This window comes from Trichomycterus rosablanca, chromosome 2 (genome assembly GCF_030014385.1).
Source record: "Trichomycterus rosablanca isolate fTriRos1 chromosome 2, fTriRos1.hap1, whole genome shotgun sequence".
In the NCBI taxonomy this organism is placed as follows: Eukaryota; Metazoa; Chordata; class Actinopteri; order Siluriformes; family Trichomycteridae; genus Trichomycterus; species Trichomycterus rosablanca.
Window position 1 is genome coordinate 48,136,805 of NC_085989.1, and position 23,462 is coordinate 48,160,266.

Sequence of the window (23,462 nt, forward strand, 5' to 3'; positions counted from 1 at the left end):
GCTGATTGGACAGCTTGGCAAAAATTCACACCCGTTTTCTGGTAAACCCCGCCTCCCGAGCTTCGATTGGATAACAGGGCAAGCCCACGAACAACCGTCACCCTGGCAACCACGCCCAACCAAGAACAACGTAAACAATGTCGTCGAAAATATTGAAATGATATTAAACACAAACTAGCATTAAAATTAAATAAAAAATATATAGTTAAAATGTAATAAAAATATAGTTTACATTTAAATAAATTAATAACATTTATATAAAATATAGCGCAACTGTTCTAAAAAGCACTGCATTAACAACTCCCAAACGCTTTTTGTTTTTTATTTAGCATTAAGTAACATATTAAAATGGTCTTTTTTCCTCTATAGTATTAATACTGATTCTAAATTTAGTCTTCCATAGATTCATAAATACCAGCGTTTACTTTGCAGTCTCGTGTTTCTTTAATTTTGAATAACTCAATCCCTTCCACATTAGGTGGGGTTTGTCCGAATACAGGTGTGGAAAACACGTGCTTTAGTAGTCCGTCAGTATTTTGTTCCGTCAGTCTCCGGTTTTTCAGTTCCGCCAAACATCAGTCGCTATCACATTCACACAGACGGATTTAAATCCGAATATGTATTCATTTTTACTAACCGTGTTATTCTGGTCAGGGTCGCAGTGGGCCATGTATCACCCGCAAACACTGGCTGCAAGGCAGGACGCATCACACCTAGTGGCAGCTTAAGAACAGCCAACTCACCTTCTGCAACGAAAACACATTTTTTAATTATTGTACTTATTATTTAAAGTGGCTACAATAATTTACACCCAACTTGACACATAAAACTATGTAAATAAAAAAACTAATAATAATAATAACAATAGTAGTTGTAATAGGTGATAAAAATTATAATAAAATAGTAATAAAAATATAAATAATAATAACAATGGTAGTTGAAAGATAAAATAATAATAGTATATATATTTATTAGTATATATAGTATATATATATAAATAGTATATAAAAATGACAGTAGTTAAAATATTATTATTATAATATACTAATAAATAATATTAAATGAAATAATAGTGATTAAGTGGGTTACCTCTGGTTGGAACTATGTAAATGAAGTTAAAGTAGTTGTTACAAATAATCATAAAATAACAAATAACCAAAAAATAATTAAAAAATATATACATAAAAAATCAGTAGAAAAATGAAATTAATAACAATAATAAAATAGATTAAAAACCGAAAATTACAGTAGTAAAAAAATAATGATAAAACAATAATTATACGTAGATGATCATTAAAATATATCAATAATAATAACTAAATAAAAGAGAAATTATAAATATTGGTAATAATAATAATAATAATAATAATAATAATATCGGATGGTTTATAAATAGGTTAGTGCTGCCACCTAACAGCAAGAAGGGCCTTGATTTGATTCCCTGGCTGGGTGGCCAAAGTCCTTTCTGTGTGGAGTTTGCATGTTCTCCCTGTGTTCACGTGGGTTTCTTACGGGTGTGCCGTTTACCTTCCTCAAGTTCAAAGACATGCAGTCAGGCCAATTAGAGCTACTAGAAATTGCCCAAGTGTGTGTTTGTTTTGCCTTGTGGTGGACTGGCAAACTGTCCAGGCTGTTTTCTGCCTTTCACCAATCAATCAGACCCACAGCAATCCTGACCAGGATAAAGTGGTGGTAAAATTGACAATGAATTTATGAATAAATAATAAACTAATAGCATCACTGTTAGAACATTTGCTCAACTGTGCTACTTACAGCAAAGTTTCAGCAGCTTTTATTGTTTGTTTTTAAGGATTTTTAACGTCATGTTTTACACTTTTGGTTACATTCATGACAGGAACGGTAGTTACTCATTACACAAGATTCATCAGTTCACAAGGTCATATATCAAACACAGTCATGGACAATTTAGTGTCTCCAATTCACCTCACTTGCATGTTTTTAATCAGCTGTAGTTAATCCTAATCACTAAGAGGGAATAAGGAGTCCATATGCCACAAAGTTACAACATTAAAGAACGTTCTAGCCATATATATCAACCCAGCTACTTTTCAGAAAAAAATACAATAAAATAAAATAATTGAATATATAAAAACAAAAAGTATGCTTGTGTAAATATATTTGTATAGCGTTTTTACAATGGACATGGTCTCGAAGAAACTACAGCATCCAAGACCAAAAAATTCTGAGAGAGAAACTTGGGTTCTGGGTTCAGTCTGTAGTAGAATAACTGTTTTTAGACTAAAATGTGTGTTTTAATTAATAATTTACAGAATAAGTACAGCTACAGAGCCATTTATTTACATTTTAAATAGGTAACGCTGCTCTCTCTGGTCATGAGAATCACCGTGTGTCTGCTGATGATTGGTTACTGAAGCTAGTAAAGGCGGATGTAGAAGGGAAACGTTTCAAATACCTCCTTGATTTCTACATAGGTGCCCTACAGCCAGAGAAATGTACACCCTATGCAGTGCACTATATACCAGTTGTGGCTGTATTTGGAACACAATGTGTTTGAATCAGTGCTAGGCGGGTTTAGTGCAGAAAGAGAAACGGTAGTGTGTGTAAGGTGTGTGTTAGATGTGTGTGTGTGTGATGCTGTAACACACATGGAGAGAACTGTGAGCTGTAAGTGCTTCATACTTCTGATCCTGCTGTTCCTGGATTCATTACTGTGTACTCAACGCGACAACGGAGGCTGGTACAGTACTGAGTGTGTGTGTTGTGTGTGTGTGTGTGTGGACCACAAGATTTGGAAGTGTATCTGTAAGAATTTCCAGCTCATCTCAAAGATGTTTGATGAGCTGGAGGCCAGGACTCACCAAACTATTTCTTTATGGTCTTTGCATTGTGCACAGTGATACAGTCATGCTGGTACTGGGAAGGGCCTTCCCCAAACTGTTGTCACAAAGTTAAATACATGTAATTTATTTTATATAGTTGTTTTTAGACATTTAGGAAGGGTGTGCACAGACCGTTGACCATATAGTTTACTTATGTATGTGTGTATTAAAGGGGGTGTCCACACACCTTTGGCCATGTAGTGTATACATGTAGGTGTGTGTATGCAGTGTGTGTAGTTGTACACTGATAATCTAAAACAATGTGATCAGGTCCATGTGATACATTCGGCTCATACGTTTTGATCCACAGTAGATTTTCTGTTGGTCCGTACCAGACGCCACAGGCTTCATGTCCCCTGGTATCAATGAGTCTTGGCCGCCCAGCAACCTGTCAGTGGTTTTTGCTTGTATTTCCTTAGGCCGCTGGGGTACTGGGCTGCCTCTGACACCCCTTGATGTTTTTATTTTTTGGATTTTCTCCCAATTTAGGTGTTTTCACTTCCCGACTGTATATCCGCTGGCGCTTGCACAACCGCCGATCTGATCAAGGACAAAAGTCCAATTTTTGGCTTCTTATCACAATGAGAGCCATGCTAAGCTCTGTGTGACTCTTCCCTCCACTTGCACAGGGGTCTGGACCAGTCCTGGAGATCACATTTAAAAGTGACAAGTGACAGCAGGAAGAGACCTTCCCCACAAAAACACACGGCCAGTTGTGTTTGTGTGGCTCACCCTCATATGCACGTTCTGTGGTGTGGTACTAATGTTTTGGCTCATCAGTGTATGTGTGTAGTGTATGAGTGTGTGTGTGTGTGTGTGTGTGTGTGTGTGTGTGTGTGTATTATGTCAGTAACATTGTGTGTGTATTATGTCAGTAACATTGTGTGTGTGTGTGTGTGTGTGTGTGTGTGTGTGTGTGTGTGTAAAGGGGACTGACCTCTAGTCTTACTGATGAAGGAAACTGCAACATCGACATCAGAGACGCCAACACCATCTCACACACGGAGTTCCTGCAAGAGTGAGTTCCTGCCCACATCCAAAATGAAAAATGAACATATTTTATAATGACCGCGGTCTGCATTAGATGTCCCAGCGTGCTTCTAGTCAGATGTCCATGTACTTTTGGCTACATATTGTACATCAGCAGATATTTGTGGGCTTTCTTAGTACAGAAGTAAACTTTACACAACCAGTTTAGCTCATTATAATTTTCTTCATTATTATTGTTATTACAGGACATGTATAATGAATCGATATTCACTTTAAACAGCAGACGGCACTGGCTCTATTCACATCACCTGGTTGACGTCAGTACAGGGTTGCCAGGTTCAGAATTTTCCAGCCAAATGTATTTATGTGAGGATACTTTCTTTATTTGTATTATTTATTTATTTATTTAATGTGGGATTTATTTCATTTCATTTTTTTTTTTTTACACAAAAAGGAAAATGTGCAGCATTGTTTGGCATAGTTTGTACCTACCTCAAAAACAAAAGGGCATTCATTATTTAGATAGATAAAATATAAGCACAAATACAGTATTTTATTTTTTTTATTTTTTTAAAGAGAAATAATAAAAGGAAACTTAATTTGTCTTTGTTTAAAAAATTGGGGGAAATCGTATCGTGAACCCAGTATCGTAAATCGCATCACATCGTAGAGTGTATCGTTACATCCCTAGTCAAAACAGCAAAGCCTGCCAGCCAAGAACAGGAATCCGAGGCTACAGTGGGCAACTACACAGTTGTAAATTGGAATTAAAGTGTGACATGCAAATAATAGTTTCAGAATTAAGCAGAAACGGTGCTCAGTTGTGCTCAGTGCACAGTTTACACAACCAGTTTAGCTTATTATAATGTTCTTCATTATTATTGTTATTATTGTTGTTATTATGTAATATCTGTGTGTGTGTGTGTGTGTGTTACAGTTATGCCTACAGTAAACCTGTGATATTAAGAGGTATTACAGATAACACAGTAAGTACTCACACACACACACACACTTAGCTGGAAATTACAGTCTGATTTTGACATACTGCAACGGTTTGATTCTGTGTAATTGGTCTGATTTGTGTACGCCTTACTGTGATTGGTCTGTTTTGAGTATGCCTCACTGTAATTGGTCTGATTTGAGTATGCCTCACTGTCATACTGTGATGTGATTGGTCTGATTTAATCATGTGATGTTGTGATTGGTGCTTTCAGAAATTCCAGTTCTTATGTTCGAAGCAGAGCCTGCTGAGAGAGTACCGGGACCGAATGGTCCGTCTGAGCACGGCCAACACACACTCCTACAGGAAAGGTATACACACACACACACACACACACTTTCTCTCTGAAGTACACCACATGGACACCTGAGTTGTGCCTCTGTTCGGAGATTGAATTGTACCCCAGCCCCAAATCTCCGCCAACACCCCATCTATTTTTCATGTGTCTGTGGTTTGTGAGTAGTGGACGTGCGGTTTGAGGAGTTCGTCACGGCCCTGTTGACCCCTCAATCTGAAGACACCTTGGGAAGTGGTAAGTGCCCCACACGTGCACACTCACCGGTCACTTTATTAGGAACTCCTGCCCAGTATTATTATGGTGTTCCTAATAAAGTGCACGTAAAAACAGGTATATAACGTTTGATCGTGTGCTTTCAGTGATCAGTGTGTGTGTGTGTGTGTGTGTGTGTGTGTGTTATAGACACGCTGTACTTCTTCGGCGATAATAACTTCACCGAATGGCGTGCTCTGTTCGAGGAGTACGAAGCCCCGTCCTACGGTCTTCCACACACCAGGCCGGCGTACAGCTTCGGCATCGCAGGTACACGCCCACATCTTCAGGTCTGATGAAACGTATTCACACATACAGTACTTACACAGTTACCTATGTCTGGGGGAGGAGGGGTCAAGTGGGGATGGCGGAGGTGTCAGGGCAGTGATAGCTCAGTGGTTAAGGTACTGGACTAGTAAACAGAAGGTTGCCGGTTCAAGCCCCGCCACCACCAAGTTGCCACTGTTGGGTCCCTGAGCAAGGCCCTTAACCCTCAATTGCTCATTGTGTAAGTCGCTTTGGATAAAAGCGTCTGCTAAATGCTGAAAATGTAAATGTGTCACATGGCAGGCAGGGGTTACCAGAGTGCATTGGGAAATCGGGTATATCCAAATAATCTAAAAGTAATGAAAAATATAGGTATTTGGTCTATCATCTAATTCCAATGCCATAGACATCCTTGGCCGGGAGTCCAAGACAACCTAATTGGTGCCGCTGTCTGGGTATTGGGGAGGACACCTCCAGTTCCTCTGCTGATCAAAAACAGGCACCTCCTAATCTCAAACTTCAAAGAGGTGGAGTTTAGCGTGCCTCGAAGTGCCTTCATCTGCAAAATGACGTTTTTGTATAATTAACTGTATGATCTTCCATCTCTCAGGTCCTGGTACTGGTGTTCCGTTCCACTGGCACGGTCCTGGCTACTCTGAGGTCATCTATGGTAGAAAGGTAGGTGTACACATTTTGGGAAGTGGTGCTGGTGCACCTTTTTAACCAAAGATATAACGAAAGGTGTGTGTGTGTACAGCGCTGGTTCCTGTACCCTCCTGATCAAGCTCCCGAGTTCCACCCCAATCATACCACGCTGATGTGGATCAAACATTCCTACCCCAACCTGGAGGAACACAACACACCACTGGAGTGTACCATTCGACCAGGAGAGGTACACACACACCCACAGAAATCCTCACCCCCTTCAGTTCCGGTTCCTGTACCTGGTGTAACCTGTCTGTGTGTGTATCAGGTGCTGTATTTTCCAGATCGATGGTGGCACGCTACACTGAACTTGGACACCAGCATCTTCATCTCCACCTTCCTGGGCTGAACGCTCGAGATTTGGACTGACCACATGATGGGTCAACCACAGCTTTTCATTTACTTACATCATTCCAAGAAGAGCTTCTAATACTGACCAACAAGACCCCTCAACGTACCAATTTCTGACTCACTGACGTCAAAAGAACCAATCAGCTCCTGTTCCTTCGTGGAACATCACCCAGTCAGTGATATATGAGAGCTTATGTCCAGATGTGTCATTTGGACCACCAATTCGATCATTTATCATGTGCCAACGTACCATGAAGGTACCAGCTACCAGGTAGCTGTTTGCATGGACCAGTTATAGCTTTTGAATTAGTAACATTACATTAAGTGGACCAATCAGCGCTCTTTAATGACAAACAACATACCTGGTAGGGCCACCAAGAGCTCCAGTCAGAGCTCCTCACAGAAGGACATCATGCTTGGCTGGACCAATCAGAGCTCCTCACAGAATGCTTGGCTGGACCACAGAAAGGTCATATCGTGCTGGTGGTCCAACAAAACCATTAAAGCTCCTTTCTGATAGATGTCATTCCTGGTTGGACTACAAGAGCTCCAACTGAGCTCCTTACTGACTGACATGCCTGGTTGGACCACAAGACGTCCAACGGAGCTCCTTACTGACTGACATGCCTGTTTGGACCACAAGACCTCCAATGGAGCTTTGTACTGACTGACATGCCTGTTTGGACCACAAGACCTCCAATCAGAAGCTCAAGAAGACCAATTAGACCAGCCACAGCTCCTTATTTCAACAGCACCAGTGATCACCACTTTCAACCATCACACCAAGATGCTCTCCAAACTGAGCTCCACTAAATACCGGGCACGTGTACCAGTCTTGGTATGTAGGCATTGTTTTTATTTATTTTTAAGCAGCTAAAGCACTTATGAAGTGACATTGTATCAAGAACACCAATCAGAGCTTCAGCTTTACAGTAATTACACCTGGAGGACCAATCAGATGAGCCGGAGAGTTGACCAAGATTTTTAATGCCTTGTTAGTCTTTAAATCAGTGAAACTGAGTCGTTTTTTGTGGTCTTGGTTTAGGATAAATCGTTAGTTATGATTTTATGATCCAGTAAATATATGGAAAGCTGTTTTTTTTATTGTTGTACCCTGAAATGTGATTTTTAAACAATTAAAGATAATTTATACTGAATAATGAAATGTCTGATGTTCTTTATCATCAAGAAAACTGCTAACAGATCTTTGTCTACTTGTTCCTTTATATGTGTAAAGACTGTGTGGGTACATTCACCACTCAATAGCTCTTCCCTATCGCTCCTGAGTCCAGTTGTGGTGTGTTTTACACTAATACTTATTGAGTATGTTGTTATTACCTACATATTTTAACACTATAGTTGCTGTTGAACTGCTGTTCTGTGATTGTGTGGCTTAACAGCCGAGCCGTTGTTGCTCCCTGAGGTAACCACACTTAGTATGTACATTGCTGAAAGTCATGGAGACTCTTCAGTACAACAACCTGGTCATGATAGCTGCGGGTCTGGTTCCACCCGGAAACACTAGGAATACCCTGGATAGGGTGTCAATCTATCTCAGGGCGTCTGCCTCCCACCAGACATAGCCAGTCACGTCTGTGTAGACATTGGCCGTCTGATAGCACAATTGAGATTCGGGACAATGACAGCCAAACGAATGCGTACACCCCTACTTACTAATCTAAGTGTCTTACACACCCATGGCTAACAGGTATAACAATATAACCTACATATAAAATTCTAAGCTTTCAACAGTGAGTCAACAGTTTGGGGAAGGTCGTATAGTGTCATACCAAGACTGTGCCCTTGTGCAAAGAGCAAGGTCCACGAAGGTTGGTTTGATAAGTGGAAGAAATCCAGTGGCCTGCACAGAGCTTTGACCTTAAGCCCAATAAACACCTTTGGAATGAATTGGAACGGTGACTGTGAGCCCAGCCTTTTTGCCCATGTCAGTGCCTGACCTCCCTGACTGAATGGACACAACTTCTTGACTGCACCCTTTTAAAAAGTACCTGGACCCGAGCTGCTCAGGTGGTGCAGCGGTAAAAACACACGCTGCATCCAGAGCTGAGCTCTTGAATACATCGTTTCGAACCTCAGCTCTGCCTTGCCGGCTGAGGCTGAGCGGCCACATGAACAACGATTGGCCTGTTGTTCAGATGGGCGGGATTAAGCCGAATGGGGTCTCTCTCTGTCAGACTGGTGCAATTACGACCTCTGCTGGCTGATTAGAGGTGCCTACACAGAGATGAGTAAAGAGTGCTCTTAGGGTGTGTCTCTCCGTACACAACGCTAGGTGGCACAACACTCGTCAATGTGTGGGTGATAAGCTGCATACGGCTTGCTGCCCACGTGTCGGAGGGGGAGTGGGTTAGCTTCGATCTCCTCGGTCAGAGCAGGGATTGGCATTGGTTCTGGCACCAAGAGAACTGCAAAGGCCTAAACTCTTGACCCCCTAGAATAATAAAGGAGGACTGAGCAGCACAAGGTTATCCTGATGGATCGCTGTCCTGATGGGTGTGGTCTCTTCCAGGATGAAAAATGATGTAAAACACGCCAGATCTCAACACACGTATTGGATTTTGGTGTCTTGTCCACCATCATAAACACACCAAACAAGGGAAAATCTTTCAGAAGACCAGTGTTCCATCAATCCAGAACTGGTCCAGAGACTCGAACCGAAGCCCTGCTGAACTGAAGCTCCTCTGGTGGCTCGTGATGACCCAATACCTCACAATGTCACACTTTCCTTAAATAATTAAAATCCTTGAACGTTTTGGTCAGTTTATTAATTGTCACCCCTTCCCTTCCCCATAGATCGGCTTCCAGCGATAGAAGCCGTCCAATCAGAGAACACTATCCAGATGACATCACTTCTTCCAGACCAGTTGGCCAGCGATGTAGGTTTCTCGAACTGCCAGTGTGTCTTCCAGTACGACGAAATCTGCACACAGAGACCACAATCATGACAAAATCGATTACTCCACCTCCTGAAACATGCAGAGGGTGGATTGGCTGCTCCGACCGCCCCTCGCTGTGAGCGCCCGAGCAAAGCACCAGGGTGCCAGTGATGTGGGTTTGAACCCTTACTTCCAGTCACTGTCTGATTGAAGTTTGGCATGTTTTCCCCACATTTACTTGGCCTTACTTTTATTTTCCGTCTACCTCTGAACAACATACAGAAGGCAAATACCAGCATGTATTCCTCGCCCTGTGTCTAGTATTTCCAGGTACGGTCTGGACCCACCACAACCCTGATCAGGATGACTGGTTAGTAATGATGACTAGGTAAATTATTTCCATAATTCTTGATCCCAGCAGACTAGACTAGATAATAGATTCCATTGCAATACTAGTGAAACATACAGTGTAGGTGCTGCAAAGCATCATGATCCCAGGGATGTGGGTTTGAACCTCACTTTCAGTCACTGTCTGATAGAAGTTTGGCATGTTTTCCCCACATTTACTTGGCTTTAGCACAAACTGCGGCCGCAGTTCTTTTCACCTGCTGGTGTTTAGCCCCACACAGAGCCGTATCACGTACAAAGAGCCACGCTAAGCTCCATGTCACCCCACCACCGCTATTCTTTGTCAATGTGATCAGCAACAAATATCAGTCAAGCTTCACATTCCCAATTTTGGAGACTTCTTCTTTTTACAGAAGCCTCTATACCCACGGTGATTCAACGCTTGCTTGACTGTGGGCAGAGTCACCCATGTACCAGGAACAGACACATTTTAGTGGTTTGTGAATTATATTTAACCATGTGAAAAAGATGTTTCTTATTTTCCCCATACATCTTGGCAGAGAGACTACTGTTCCATCTACTTCTGTTATTAAAACTGCTCAGTTATGGTCAATCATGATCATTGCCACCGCTTTGGTGGGTCATATTTACTGTACAGCGGTGCTACAGGACAGTCAGGCGTCTACAAACAGACATATTTCACTATGTCTAAGAGAAGAGGGCGGCCAAAGTCCTTAGAAGGATTAGCGTCCTGTCTGGATTGTGTGATGCTGGGAAAACTGGACCCACTGCAACCCTGACCAGGATAAAGCGCTGGTAAAACATAAAGATGAAATTAAATGAAATAAAATTAAGTGCCCAAGCACCACAGGTACAGCAACCACCTTTCATTTTGATTTATCTTTTACAGGTCTGTCAGGTTTACTGACCTATAACACAGTGATACATGCATTAATACAATATTACACAACCTGACAACAAATAATTCAACAATAATGTAAGAATGTGGTAAACAATCAGTCTGGAGGCTGAATGATATGATTAGAATGTCTAAATGTCTGTGGGTTTTTATCATTATTTGTTATGAGGGCCTAGTTAGCTTAGCTTAGCTTGCTAATAACTGTTCGTACAGGAAAGGCAGATGCTGACAAACACCTAATGTGTAAAACGTGTAAATGTAAAACCTGTTTTAGTTTTCTAAATGAATTAATAAATTACAGTCATAGAGCTGCAAAATGAGTCAATTCCAACATCTCAAGTTTTACTTGGATTAGCTAAAATGCTAAGTCAAATTTCATGTAAGTTGCAAAAAGTACATCGTAGAAGCAGAGCTTGTTTTGATGTTGCTGATACAATCACACACTTTACAAAACAACACGCTTTAATTTTAAGGTTTATTCACTGAAAACAATCATTTAGGAACATTTTGTCACATAAATAACAAATATATTGTTGCAGCATATATAATATATATATATATATATATATATATACAGCATGTATATATATATATATATATATATATATATATATATATATATATATATAAATATATAAGTGCAGCATCCAGACCAAGAATAAAGCTAATCAATCATACATTTACATTTTCAGCAGATGCTTTTATCCAAAGCGACTTACAGTACTGTGACAGTATACTGTCTAAGCAATTGAAGGTTTAGGGCCTTGCTCAAGGGCCCAACAGTGGCAACCTGGTGAGGCTTAAACCACTTAACAACCTTCTGATTACTGGACCAGTAATTTAACCACTAGGCAACACCTGCCCTCATCATAAAACCGACTTTTATCTGAATGTGATCTACAGAACCATCAGTTTTACAAATATGTTGTTGTTGCTGACTCTCAAAATCCGTATAAATATACAATCTGTTTTATTTTGCTTTAGACATTGAATTTAGAGCTCATTTGAAAACAAAAATATAAGTGTCATAATTAATGAAGTGAAAAGTATGATAGAATGTACTTGCAATCATTTGATTAAAGTATGACATTAATATACTTTAACATGTTTGAAATAAGTACAGACTTAAAGTAAAATAAGTGGCTGAAAGTGTTGGCACCCCTGAAATGTTTCCAGAAAATGAAGTATTTCTTCCAGAAAATTATTGCAAATGTTTTGTTATACACATTTTTATGTCCTTTGTGTGCATCGGAATAACACAAAAAACAGAGGGAAAAAAATTTATATAATTTTACACAAAATTATTGGCACCCTCAACTTAATATTTGGTTGCACAACCTTGTGAAAAAATAACTGAAATCAATCACTTCCTATAACCATCAACAAGCTTCATTCACCTCTCAACTCAGTATATTTTAAATACACTTAAGTTGATTTTTTACTAGGGCAGTGTACCAATAAGTCACTTTCTAAACAAATCACACTTAATCAGAATCAGAATATCTTTATCATCTCTATACCAGGTATAACGAAATTAGGGTGCAATACTCTCTAGTGTTTGTTATAAACAATAAATTTAAAAAAATAGAATTTACAAAATACCAGAAATTTGCATTAACAAAAATTAACAGAATTTACAATAACAATTACACATTATAAACATTGCCCGAAAATTGCACAGTCCCATGTGTTAGTCCTTATCTAATTATTATATAATAATAAAATATAATATGATATATTAATATAATATAATAATAATAATTAGTATGTGTTAGTATAATCTTGAGATAATGCTAGTTTATGTGAGCATTTGGTGTTACTTAATGAAGTTTCTTTGTTTGAATAAATTGTCAGTTAAATTTGTGATGTTTGATTTGAGATAATTAAGCTGAAGTAGCTAATAAACAAAAAGTAAATGTAACCTGATGCATAAAAATGAGTTGTTTTGAATTAAATAAATTAAGTTTGACTAAATCCAAATACTTTTATAAGGTATAATAAACATGATTAAATTGAGTTTTAAGTATTGTATATTTGTTTTTACTCAAAAACCATGTGTTTGTGACATAATCTACATCATTTAATTAAGTTTGCTGGACCTGATTAAATTGAGGTAAAATTAGATATTTTTAAGTAAATAAAACAAAATATAATGAGGCTGAAATCCATTATAATTGTGTTGTGTATAAAACTGTTGTTTACATCAGAATCTGATCCTGCAGTTTTATGTGTTTTTGAATGTTTATTAGTCGAGAACGAGAAGAAAGAAACTCGAATATCCGATATAAAACTAACTTTACCACGGTGAATCTGAAGAGGAGAAGCAGGTATACAGTAGGTGTGGTTTTGGGTTTTATGCTGCTGATCTGGGTCGCGGTGCGCTTTCATTTTGCAATGATACCAAAAACATGATTAAATGTTGAACTTTTTCTGGATTTTTTATGCTCATTTATTTGAAGTAAAACGGACAGCATAAACAAATAATAATAATAACAATATTAATACAAATGCAGCCGTATAATAATAGGAAATAGAAACACTTAAATTCTGGGGGAATTTAGCAGAGCTACAGTATTTTGTGTTTTTAAGAGAACTTATATATTTTTATATCCTAAATTCTGTGCTACCATGTATCAAAGCTTTCTTTATCTACTTGTTAAACTCCAGGTGAGCTACCTGAAACGACATTTGGTTCTGCTGTACACTTGTGTATAATGAATGACAATAAAGTCTAAGTCTTATTTAGCAGTAAGGGACATGTTGATAAGAAAACGTACAGATATCAATTCTTGTTCATTTTAGGGCCAAGGGGAGCAAAGAGCTTCTCTCTTCTTCTTCTGCTAGTGGGTCATTCTATAATTTGGGGTACATTTCACATCACCAAAAAAGTACAAAAACAATGTTCTTTCTCAATAGAACAATCAGTGGTTCAAGTTAATATATTCCTTTAGTGTAACATATCCACTAGTTGCAAAGCTTAAGCATTATTATTTTTTTTTTAATATTAAATAGACAGTAGATGTAGACTACTAGGTAACTTAGTTGACAGGTAACATAGTTGACAATTTCCCTATTTTCACCCATAACTTCAGTGGTAGACCTTGCCTGGCTGACCACATGTCATTTCTTGAACAGAATAATGTCTAATTTGAACAAACATTTGAATTCAAATGAAAAAAAATCGTAACCATAACAATGTATGTAACATAGTTGACAGTCAATTAATATACTCATTGACAATGTTCTATTATAGATCAAATATTTAAAAAAATAAGAGGACATTCACCACAGTTTGTTCAATACACCCTCCACAGAGAAAAATGATATCATGTAATGCTGGTCACATAGTTTTAGAACAAACCATTTTTGAGTTGCTGAGTGGAGTTCTATAACATAGTTGACAGAACTTTTGCGGACATTAATAAATAAAGATATTTAAATTATTTAAAAGAGGAACTCATTATTTTTCTTTAGTATTTAAACTTTTGAAATAAATAAAAAAAACAGATGTTGTTGCCCTTAATGATTTTATTCATTATTTTGAAACCAAGGCACCCTCAACTTAAAAAACGGACACAACAAAAACTGTTCATTTAGGAACATCATGACAAATTTCAAGCTAAATAAAGCATATGATGCACATAATGTTTTTGTGATATTACAACATGTTTCCATTAACAGGTAAAATGTGACATTTTTAAAGAAAACAGTTAGAATAAATATAATTATTATCATTGGACATGGAATGTACCCCAAATTATAGAATGACTCTAGTACTTTCTTTAGCGCCTAGGGGCTCCGGACACTCCGCGACACTAATAACAGTACAGGGGTGCGTTACTCTGGGATTCCTGAGTCCCTGAATTAGGATGACGTCAGGCTAGCGGCGTGACGTCAGGCAGATGGAGGCTTTATGACGCAGTGAGGATTCCCCTGCTGCAGGTATAAATAGAGGAGAGAGAGCGATTCTCCACCAGTCGCTTACAGACACTCAGACGAGACACACGCAGTAACTCATTCTCTTGTATTTACGATATTTCAGTCATGCCGGTTATTGATTTTGAATGGGAAGGCGGACTGCGCTCTGTAGCAGTTCAGCTCGGCATTACAGCTGTTGCTGCTGCCGGTTATCTGCTCCTCCAGATGTGGGATAGAGAACCAAAGAGCACCCGAGATATGGCGGTGCAAACAGAACCGGAGCAAAGCAGCAGCGAGGAACAGCTCAGTCCAGATTCACGTCCATCTGTTGGTGGTCAGGGGAGCCAGAAACCAGAGTCCTCGGTTGCCCCCATCATTGGGGGTCAGAAGGGCAGCACCGTGGAGCCGGACCAAAAAACAGTGTCCTCGGTTGCCCCCATCATTGGGGGTCAGAAGGGCAGCACCGTGGAGCCGGACCAGAAAACAGTGTCCTCGGTTGCCCCCATCATTGGTGGCTTTTTCCGGGCTTGGAACCTGGTCAACAATGCACTGCGTTATGTGGCCTAGCTGCGAAGAGAGACCATAATGTTGGGACAAATAAATTAGAAACTAAACATTGTGATCAGATCAAACTTCTGATCACTAATTAAACTAAACTAAAGAAAGAAAAACAGACAATCTTCAAGTCATTGCTCAGGGACCCAACAGTGGCAACTTTGCAGCAGTGAGGCTTGAACCAGCAACCTTTTGATCACCAATTAAACAAAAAAAAAAGAAGGAAAAACAGACAAGTGTTTAAATCATTGCTCAGGGGCCCAACAGTGGCAACTTTGCAGCAGTGGGGCTTGAACCAGCAACCTTCTGAACACTAACAAAAAAAATTATTCAGATGATTCAATTGTGGTGACCCTGTAAAAGGGGGGGTGGTGGAGAGGCCAAATATATACATTTGGTCCGGGACCAAATAGATAAAAAACTAAAAGGTCATTCATTGCTCAGGGGCCCAACAGTGGCAACTTTGCAGCAGTGGGACTTGAACCAGCAACCTTCTGATCACTAATAAAAAAAATAATTCAGATGATTCAATTGTGGTGACCCCTGTAAAAGGGGGGGTGGTGGAGAGGCCAAATATATACATTTGGTCCGGGACCAAATAGATAAAAAACTAAAAGGTCATTCATTGCTCAGGGGCCCAACAGTGGCAACTTTGCAGCAGTGGGACTTGAACCAGCAACCTTCTGATCACTAATAAAAAAAATAATTCAGATGATTCAATTGTGGTGACCCCTGTAAAAGGGGGGGTGGTGGAGAGGCCAAATATATACATTTGGTCCGGGACCAAATAGATAAAAAACTAAAAGTTGTAATCAGATGCGCACTGACCCCAACTTCCAAACAAGCTGGAATATGCGAAGAAAGAATTTCTTCTTTTGGAAGCATGTTGATGATAAGTGGAAGGACTGGGGTCCATGGTTAAAGTTTTTGCTGACCGATTGGGCTGCATCTAACGATAAATGGAGTGATTTGGGTCCTTGAATGCTGGACCTGTTGTTGAACAGACATTGTGGATACTGATTGAGAATAAACGAATGTCTGATTACTGTATGAAGTTGAACTGGGTCTCTCATGTGGAGAGGACAGTTGAGTTGTGTCCAGATGTGTACAAAGGACATGGTTGTTAGTGTCTCAAAGGTCTTGGTGGATGATTTTTTTTGTTAGTTAAATTCTTAGGTCACCTGGTTTCTGATGAAGATAAAAGATTAGAAAACAGCAAAATAGAATTGATTCCCAAGCCAAAAAAACTAATGTTAATCTTAGGTATGTGATTTTAATAAAGAACGTTCATCCTTAAATATGAAGTTCTCAAGGCTCCTTTAAGCAGAATTGCTGGTGGGAAGGGCCTACAGGCCCAAAGTGCACTTAGTTGGAACATTTAAGCAGACAAGGCCTTTGAAACATCAAAAAGAGTTCTGCAGACAACACCAACACTGGGAATCTCAGATCCAAACAATAAAAGACGCTCTACCCACACCAGCCACACAACCACTCACTGCATGACCTGAAGCCTGGAGATCGTGGTGAAGGACGACAAGAGGTTAAGTTCTTCTCATCAATGAAACAGCTGTAAAAGCTGCTGAAAAAGAGACGTGGATACATGCTTCCCACTGCAGGTGAGAAGCTGAACCAGACGAGGAAGAGGTGACCACACCTCCAACCAAGCCAACAGCAACCGAGCAGACTTAATCAGACATCAGTAGGGGTGTTTTAGCATCCGGGTGAGGTGGAACGAGGGCTGATTGGGCGTACCCGTCCTCCGAGCACCAATATCCGTCAAGAAGGATTAAGAATCACCCTGATCTGAATTAGGTTTGGCCAGGAGATAGTAGGTGCCATCTTTTGACTGTCCAACCTATTGAGACCTGTTTTCTGCACCATCCTGTCACTCCCTTTTTGTTTTGTTTTACTTCTCGTATAATTTTGGACTATAAAAGGCACTTTGCCCCTCTCTTTTACCGACCGCTCTTGAGGGTGTGAGTAACTGAGATGCCACCAGGGGTAAGATCTGGTTCAATAAAATTCGTTCTTTGCTCAACTTAAACTTATTGTTTTGGTATTTATTTAATAGTGTTGTCAATGAATGATGTATTGAAGGTTATTCCAGGTTTTTCCACGACAGTTGATGGTATAAATTGGTGATTAAATTCATTCTGTGTTTCTGACAAAAGCAACAGCGCAGCAGCGTCGGCCTCTTCAGATCAAACATGCGGCTTAAACAGGACCTGCTCTGAAATCACCCACATGACACAGAGCTACTTGTGATGTTCACTGCTTTTCCTTCTATTTGTAATATTTTTTATCTTCATTATTGTTTCCCCACCTTGTATTGTATATTGTGTTGATTTAAAAAAAGAAAACAGCTTCACTATAGAGAGCGCCATTATGAAGTCTCGTCTGTGCCTCTTCACAACACTGCCTGTTCAAAATAATAAAAAACACTCTACAATTATAATAATAAACTTTTATTTAAAGATATACTATAAACACATTTTATACTAGAGAAATGAAGTATTTGTTTGGATTTGACTGATCGAGTGATTGGATGCCTTGCTGCCTTGCACACGTTGCCTCTGGGTGGTACCATGTGGTACACAGTATTTCAGGCCTGCAACACGTTCCAAAAAAAAGTTTGGACGGGGGCAATTTAGGGCTAGTAATGAGGTAAAAAAACTAAATAATGATGTGATTTTAAACAGGTGAAGTTAACAGGTGATTGTAATCATGGTTTGGAACAAAAGCAGCATCCAGGAAAGGCCGAATCTTTGATGAGTAAAGATGATCAGAGGATCCAGTTTGTCCACAAATGTGTGAGAAAATGATTAAAATGTTTAAAAACAATGTAACTCAAAGAAAGATTGGAAGGGATTTGCATATTCCTCTCTCTACAGATCATAATATCATTAACCCCTTGACTGTCCAGCCTATTTGTGTGCATTTTTTGCCTGAATGACAATCCTAGTTTTTAAGGCTTTTATTTAGAAGGTTATTAAGATAACACAAAATCTATAGTTTAATGTTATATAAAACCCCTTAAAGCATGGGAAAAAGCAGCTAAATGCCATGATGATAAAACCCCAAAACATTTAGGCGCTTTTTACATTTTCTTTAAATCCAAAGTTTCAGTGAGTGTAAGTAGGAATGCAGGTATGCAAAACTATTACCTAGTATAACTATTATACTATTATACCAGGGGTTTTCAACCTTTTTGGACATGCGCCCCCCTTCGTGTGCCAACCGCGAACTCGCTACATATAACATTAAACGTGCTTGTGTGCGTGGTCAGTGAGACTAATGAAATATGTCTCCCGTGGGTGAAAAATGAATTGCTTTAGTTTTAGAAGTAAAAAAAATCTCATAATGCCACGCCCCCTGGTCAGGCCACACAGGTTGAAAACCCCTGTATTAAACTATTATATATTTAGCTTCTAACTAATTCTGACCTGGGGTGATTGAAGTTGGAGTAAAAGGAGTTCATGTTGGTCTCCAAATGTCTCCAAAGCTTTCCAAACCAAAAGAAACAGATGATTATTATTTTTATTAAATGTAAATAACATTTGAACATAGTTATACAGTAAAAAGTAAAACATAAGTTTAATATTTATCAACAGAGAAAGAAAAACAAAAAAGATAAAAACAAAAGACAATAAACAAAAAAGATAAGATAAGATTAGATTAGATAAGATTAGATAAAATAAGATAAGACTTTATTGATCCCCTTAGGGAAATGAACTTGTTACAGCAGTATGAAAGAAAATAATCAGAATAACAGAAAGAAAATAATCCCATTTGGAATTCAGATACAATTAAAAAGCTTTAACAATGAAATAGATCTACAACACTTCTTATTTTGCTTCTGTCTGAAATTTACCAGTGTATCTATATAGTCACACAAGTCCGTTCTAACAGAGTATATAAAATTTGGCTGATCAGCTTAATTACAAAGCGTTCTTCTGGGTTTAAAAAAAGTGTAATTGATAATAAATAAAACATATTGGCCTTTCAGAGGAATTTCCTTACCACACCTTCTTTTTAAGTCTAGGAAGAGATCAACCCAGAACAAAAAATAAGTGTTCAATGGATTCTGTAGCCCCTTTATAGAGAACACACGCATCACTCACATCATATAATTTACTCAAAATTGCAGTAACCGGGTAACATTTGTGTAAAATTTTAAATCAGCTCTTTTATTTTGTTATTTAAAACATATTTGTAAGGTCCAAATTGAGCTGCTGTTTTTCCTTTGTTGAGCTGACCACTGGAAAGTTAGTAATGGAGTGGATTTAAAGGAATAAGAGCTGCCTTATAAAATTATTATTACAGTTCTCATCTACGATATCAACCTTATTCAAAGATATACCAGTTACATAAAGAAAAGTCTGTTGTTACCTTATCATTACTTATAAGTAAAGACAGATAACCATCAGAAATAGAGTAAAAGAAACAGATTATACTGCAGACAGAATGTGTACGATGAATTATTTGTACTCTATAATGTCATTGTTTAATACATCGTGCATTTTCGGCTCTAAAACTCTCCCGGACTCTCGTCCATACACATGACATGCATTCCTCTCCCCCCTCTCCTATCTGTTCACACCAGTCTGTGAAAAAGCATCACTGAATCACTTAATGAAACGAGTCCGGAATGACATTTTTAAATGATTTTTTTTTATTAGAATGGATTGAGGGAGCTGTGCTCTTATCTAGGGTAAAGATTCATTCATTTTGCTCACTCTGTTTAATTATGGTGTTGTGCGTAAACGATTCAATGGATCCTCTCTCCTCATTGGCTGTAAAGGTACAAGTGACATTATAATTAACGAATTACCAGTTTTAGCTTTTTACTGGTAAAGTTGATAGTATATATATGACACGTCTGAGGCGCTTTTTTGTTTGTTTGTTTGTTTATTAGGATTTTAACGTCATGTTTTACACTTTGGTTACATTCATGACAGGAACGGTAGTTACTTATTACACAAGATTCATCAGTTCACAAGATTATATCAAACTGTCATATCATAATGACAAAGTGAAAACATGTTTTCAGACATTTTTGTATATCTTTTAAAAATTTAAACATTTAAACATAATAGGTACACACTTGTCTATAAAAGGTCTCACAGTTGACAGTGCATATCAGAGCAGAAACCAAGCAATGAAGTCAAAGGAATTGTCTTTAGACCTCCGAGACCGGATTGTGTCAAGGTACAAATCTGGGGAAGGATACAAAAAATTTTTGGCAGCACTGAAGGTCCCCAAAAGCACTGTGGTCTCCATTATTCGGAAATGGAAGAAGTTTGGAACCACCAGAACCCTCCCTAGACCTGGCCGCCCGAAGGGCCTTGGTCAGAGAGGTGACAAAGAACCCAATGGTCACTAAGGCAGAGCTCCAGTGTTCCCTTGTGGAGATAGGACAACCATCCAATAGGTCAACCATTGCTAACACACTCCACCAATCAGGCCTTTATGGTAGAGTGGCCAGATGGAAGCCACTCCTCACTAAAAGGCACATGGCAGCCCGCTTGGAATTTGCCAAAAAGCACCTTAAAGATTCTCAGACCAGAGGAATCAAAATTCAAAAACTTTTTGGCCTGAACTACAAGCGTCATGTCTGGAGAAAAACAGGCACTGCTCATCGCCTGGCTAACACCATCCCTACTGTCAAGCATGGTGGTGGCAGCATCATGCTGTGGGGATGTTTTTCTGCGGCAGGAACTGGGCAACTAGTCCACATAGCGGGTAAGATGACAGCAGCCAAATATAGAGAGATTCTTCAAGAAAACCTGCTCCAGAGTGCTCTGAAACTCAGACTAGGGCGACGATTCATCTTCCAACACGACAATGACCCAAAGCACACAGCCAAGTTAACAAAAGAGTGGCTTCAGAAGCAGTCTGTGAATGTCCTTGAGTGGCCCAGCCAGAGCCCAGACTTGAATCCAATTGAACATCTCTGGAAAGACCTAAAAATGGCTACCAAAATACAGATGCTGCCCATCCAACCTGACTGAGCTTGAGAGGATCTGCAGAGAAGAATGGGAGAAAATGCCCAAAAACAGGTGTGCCAAGCTTGTACAGACATACCCAAGAAGACTTGAGGCTGTGATTGTTGCCAAAGGTGCTTCAACCAAATATTAAGCCATGGGTGTGAATACTTATGTACCTATTATGTTTAAATGTTTACATTTGTAATAAATTTACAAAAATGTCTGAAAACATGTTTTCACTTTGTCATTATGGGCTATTTCATGTAGATTAAAAAAAAAAAAAAACTACTCAAATCGGTTTTCAAATATGTCTGTAACGTGACAAAATGTGGAAAAAGTGAAGGGACTGTATATACACTGCCCAGCCAAAAAAAGGTCACCACCTGGATTTAACTAAGCAAATAGGTAAGAGCCTCCATTGGATAATTACTGCATGGGTGATTATGTTTCAGCTGGGAACAAGGGTAAGAAGAGAGGCGGCTGAAGTGATGCACCATCATGCCAAGTGTCTACCGTACAAGCCTGTGGGGGCAGTGCTATGATCTGGGGTTGCTGCAGTTGGTCAGGGTCTAGGTTCAGCGACATTATGTGCCCAAAGAATGAGGTCAGCTGACTACTTGAATATACTGAACCACCAGGTTATTCCATCAATGGATTTTTTCTTCCCTGATGGCACGGCCATCTGTCTGTCTGTCTGTCTGTCTGTCTGTCTGTCTGTCTGTCTGTCTATCTATCTATCTATCTATCTATCTATCTATCATCTATCTGTCTGTCTGTCTGTCTGTCTGTCTGTCTGTCTATCTATCTATCTATCTATCTATCTATCTATCTATCTATCTATCTATCTATCTATCTATCATCTATCTGTCTGTCTGTCTGTCTGTCTGTCTGTCTGTCTGTCTATCTATCTATCTATCTATCTATCTATCTATCTATCTATCTATCTATCTATCTATCTATCTATCTATCTATCTTAGATTAGATTAGATACACTATTGCCAAAGCGGTAAACAATAAACAGTAAATAGAAATGAGAAAATAAGATACATATATATAAAAAAAACAAAAAACCAAAAAAAAAACCGAATAAAACATTAAAAATACAACTCTAGAATTTAAGTTATTTACAGGATTATTAGTGATCAATAAAGAAAGTCAAAGAAAAATTTATAAAATAAATCAAAATAAAAAACTATGTAATACCAATAATAGTCAATAATAATTTGTGGTCGGTCTCACTGGTTGTCCCTCAGATTGTGACAAGCTGCTACAAATTGTGCAGCGTGTGTGATCAGTCGGCTCTTCTCTCCCAGTATATAGGGCAGTTTGTGTGTGTTACTGCAGTGTAGGAACTCAGGGGAGATGCTGCTGATCTTCCCATAGTACAGACTCCTGATAGAGCTGTACTTGGGGCACTCTGTTAGGAAGTGCAGCTCTGTCTCCACCACTGCCAGCTCACAGTGAGAGCACAGCCTGGCCTCTCTGGGTGTCCAGCTCTGTCTGCGCCGCCCGGTTTCGATGGCCAGGCTGTGCTCACTGAGTCTGTACATCGTCAAAACCTTCCTCAGTTTTTTCTCTTTTATTTCTGTCAGGTAAGCAGCCAGAGAGTAATCTCGGTTCAGGGCTGAATAGCACCGGAGTCTGTGTTGTTGTTGAATTGTCTCAGTCCAGTATTTAATGTAATTTTGTTTTTGTTTGGTCAGAATTTGGTTGGGTCTAATGTTTTGGGCGAGTGTGTGGTGAGGCTGATTGGTGTGTGTGATGTTAATGTGTTTTAGGTCACTGAGACTCAGGACCAGCTGGGTTAGGGAACTCCTTTCGATGCTCAGCTCTTGGCATGTCAGTGCTTTATAATGGAGTGAGTGGGGTTCACTGGATTTGATATGTTTCCAGAAGTTTAGAGCTCTTTTCTGAATGCAGAATATTAGTGGGTATTGCCCAGTTCTGCCCTGCAGGCCATGTTGGGGGTCTTCCTCTGCACACTGTGCAGAGTTTCAATTGGGTGCTTGTCCCAGTTAGAAAAATCATTTTGGGTTAGGGGCCCCCACACCTCACTACCATACAGTGCAATGGGTTCGATTACAGATTTAAATATTTTGAGCCAAATTGTAATG

General features: G+C 39.2%; 1 protein-coding gene and 1 pseudogene across 2 annotated transcripts; one reads left to right on the forward strand and one right to left on the reverse strand.

Moving 5' to 3' along the window:
- LOC134301883 (zinc finger protein 850-like) overlaps nucleotides 1-23,462 on the reverse strand; it is a 102,360-nt pseudogene that overhangs the window by 66,019 nt on the left and 12,879 nt on the right.
- Nucleotides 2,583-7,883, forward strand: jmjd8 (jumonji domain containing 8). Of its 2 annotated transcripts, none has more exons than XM_063016792.1 (9): nucleotides 2,583-2,719; nucleotides 3,790-3,879; nucleotides 4,789-4,837; nucleotides 5,066-5,162; nucleotides 5,315-5,383; nucleotides 5,552-5,671; nucleotides 6,279-6,346; nucleotides 6,426-6,560; nucleotides 6,642-7,883. In XM_063016792.1, exons 1-9 carry the CDS (start codon nucleotides 2,628-2,630, stop codon nucleotides 6,720-6,722), a joined length of 801 nt encoding a protein of 266 aa, XP_062872862.1. In that variant the 5' UTR covers nucleotides 2,583-2,627; the 3' UTR covers nucleotides 6,723-7,883. The 2 variants fall into 2 exon arrangements, with proteins under 2 accessions (XP_062872862.1, XP_062872870.1); XM_063016800.1 differs by lacking the exon at nucleotides 2,583-2,719 and adding an exon at nucleotides 3,509-3,613.

Excerpts from the sequence above, each read along its gene's own strand:
- jmjd8 (XM_063016792.1), top strand. The coding sequence starts at position 2,628 with ATGGAGAGAACTGTGAGCTGTAAGTGCTTCATACTTCTGATCCTGCTG. Across the intron at positions 3,880-4,788 it reads CACACGGAGTTCCTGCAAGA|TTATGCCTACAGTAAACCTG; the intron begins GTGAGTTCCTGC and ends TGTGTGTTACAG. Across the intron at positions 6,347-6,425 it reads AGGTCATCTATGGTAGAAAG|CGCTGGTTCCTGTACCCTCC; the intron begins GTAGGTGTACAC and ends GTGTGTGTACAG.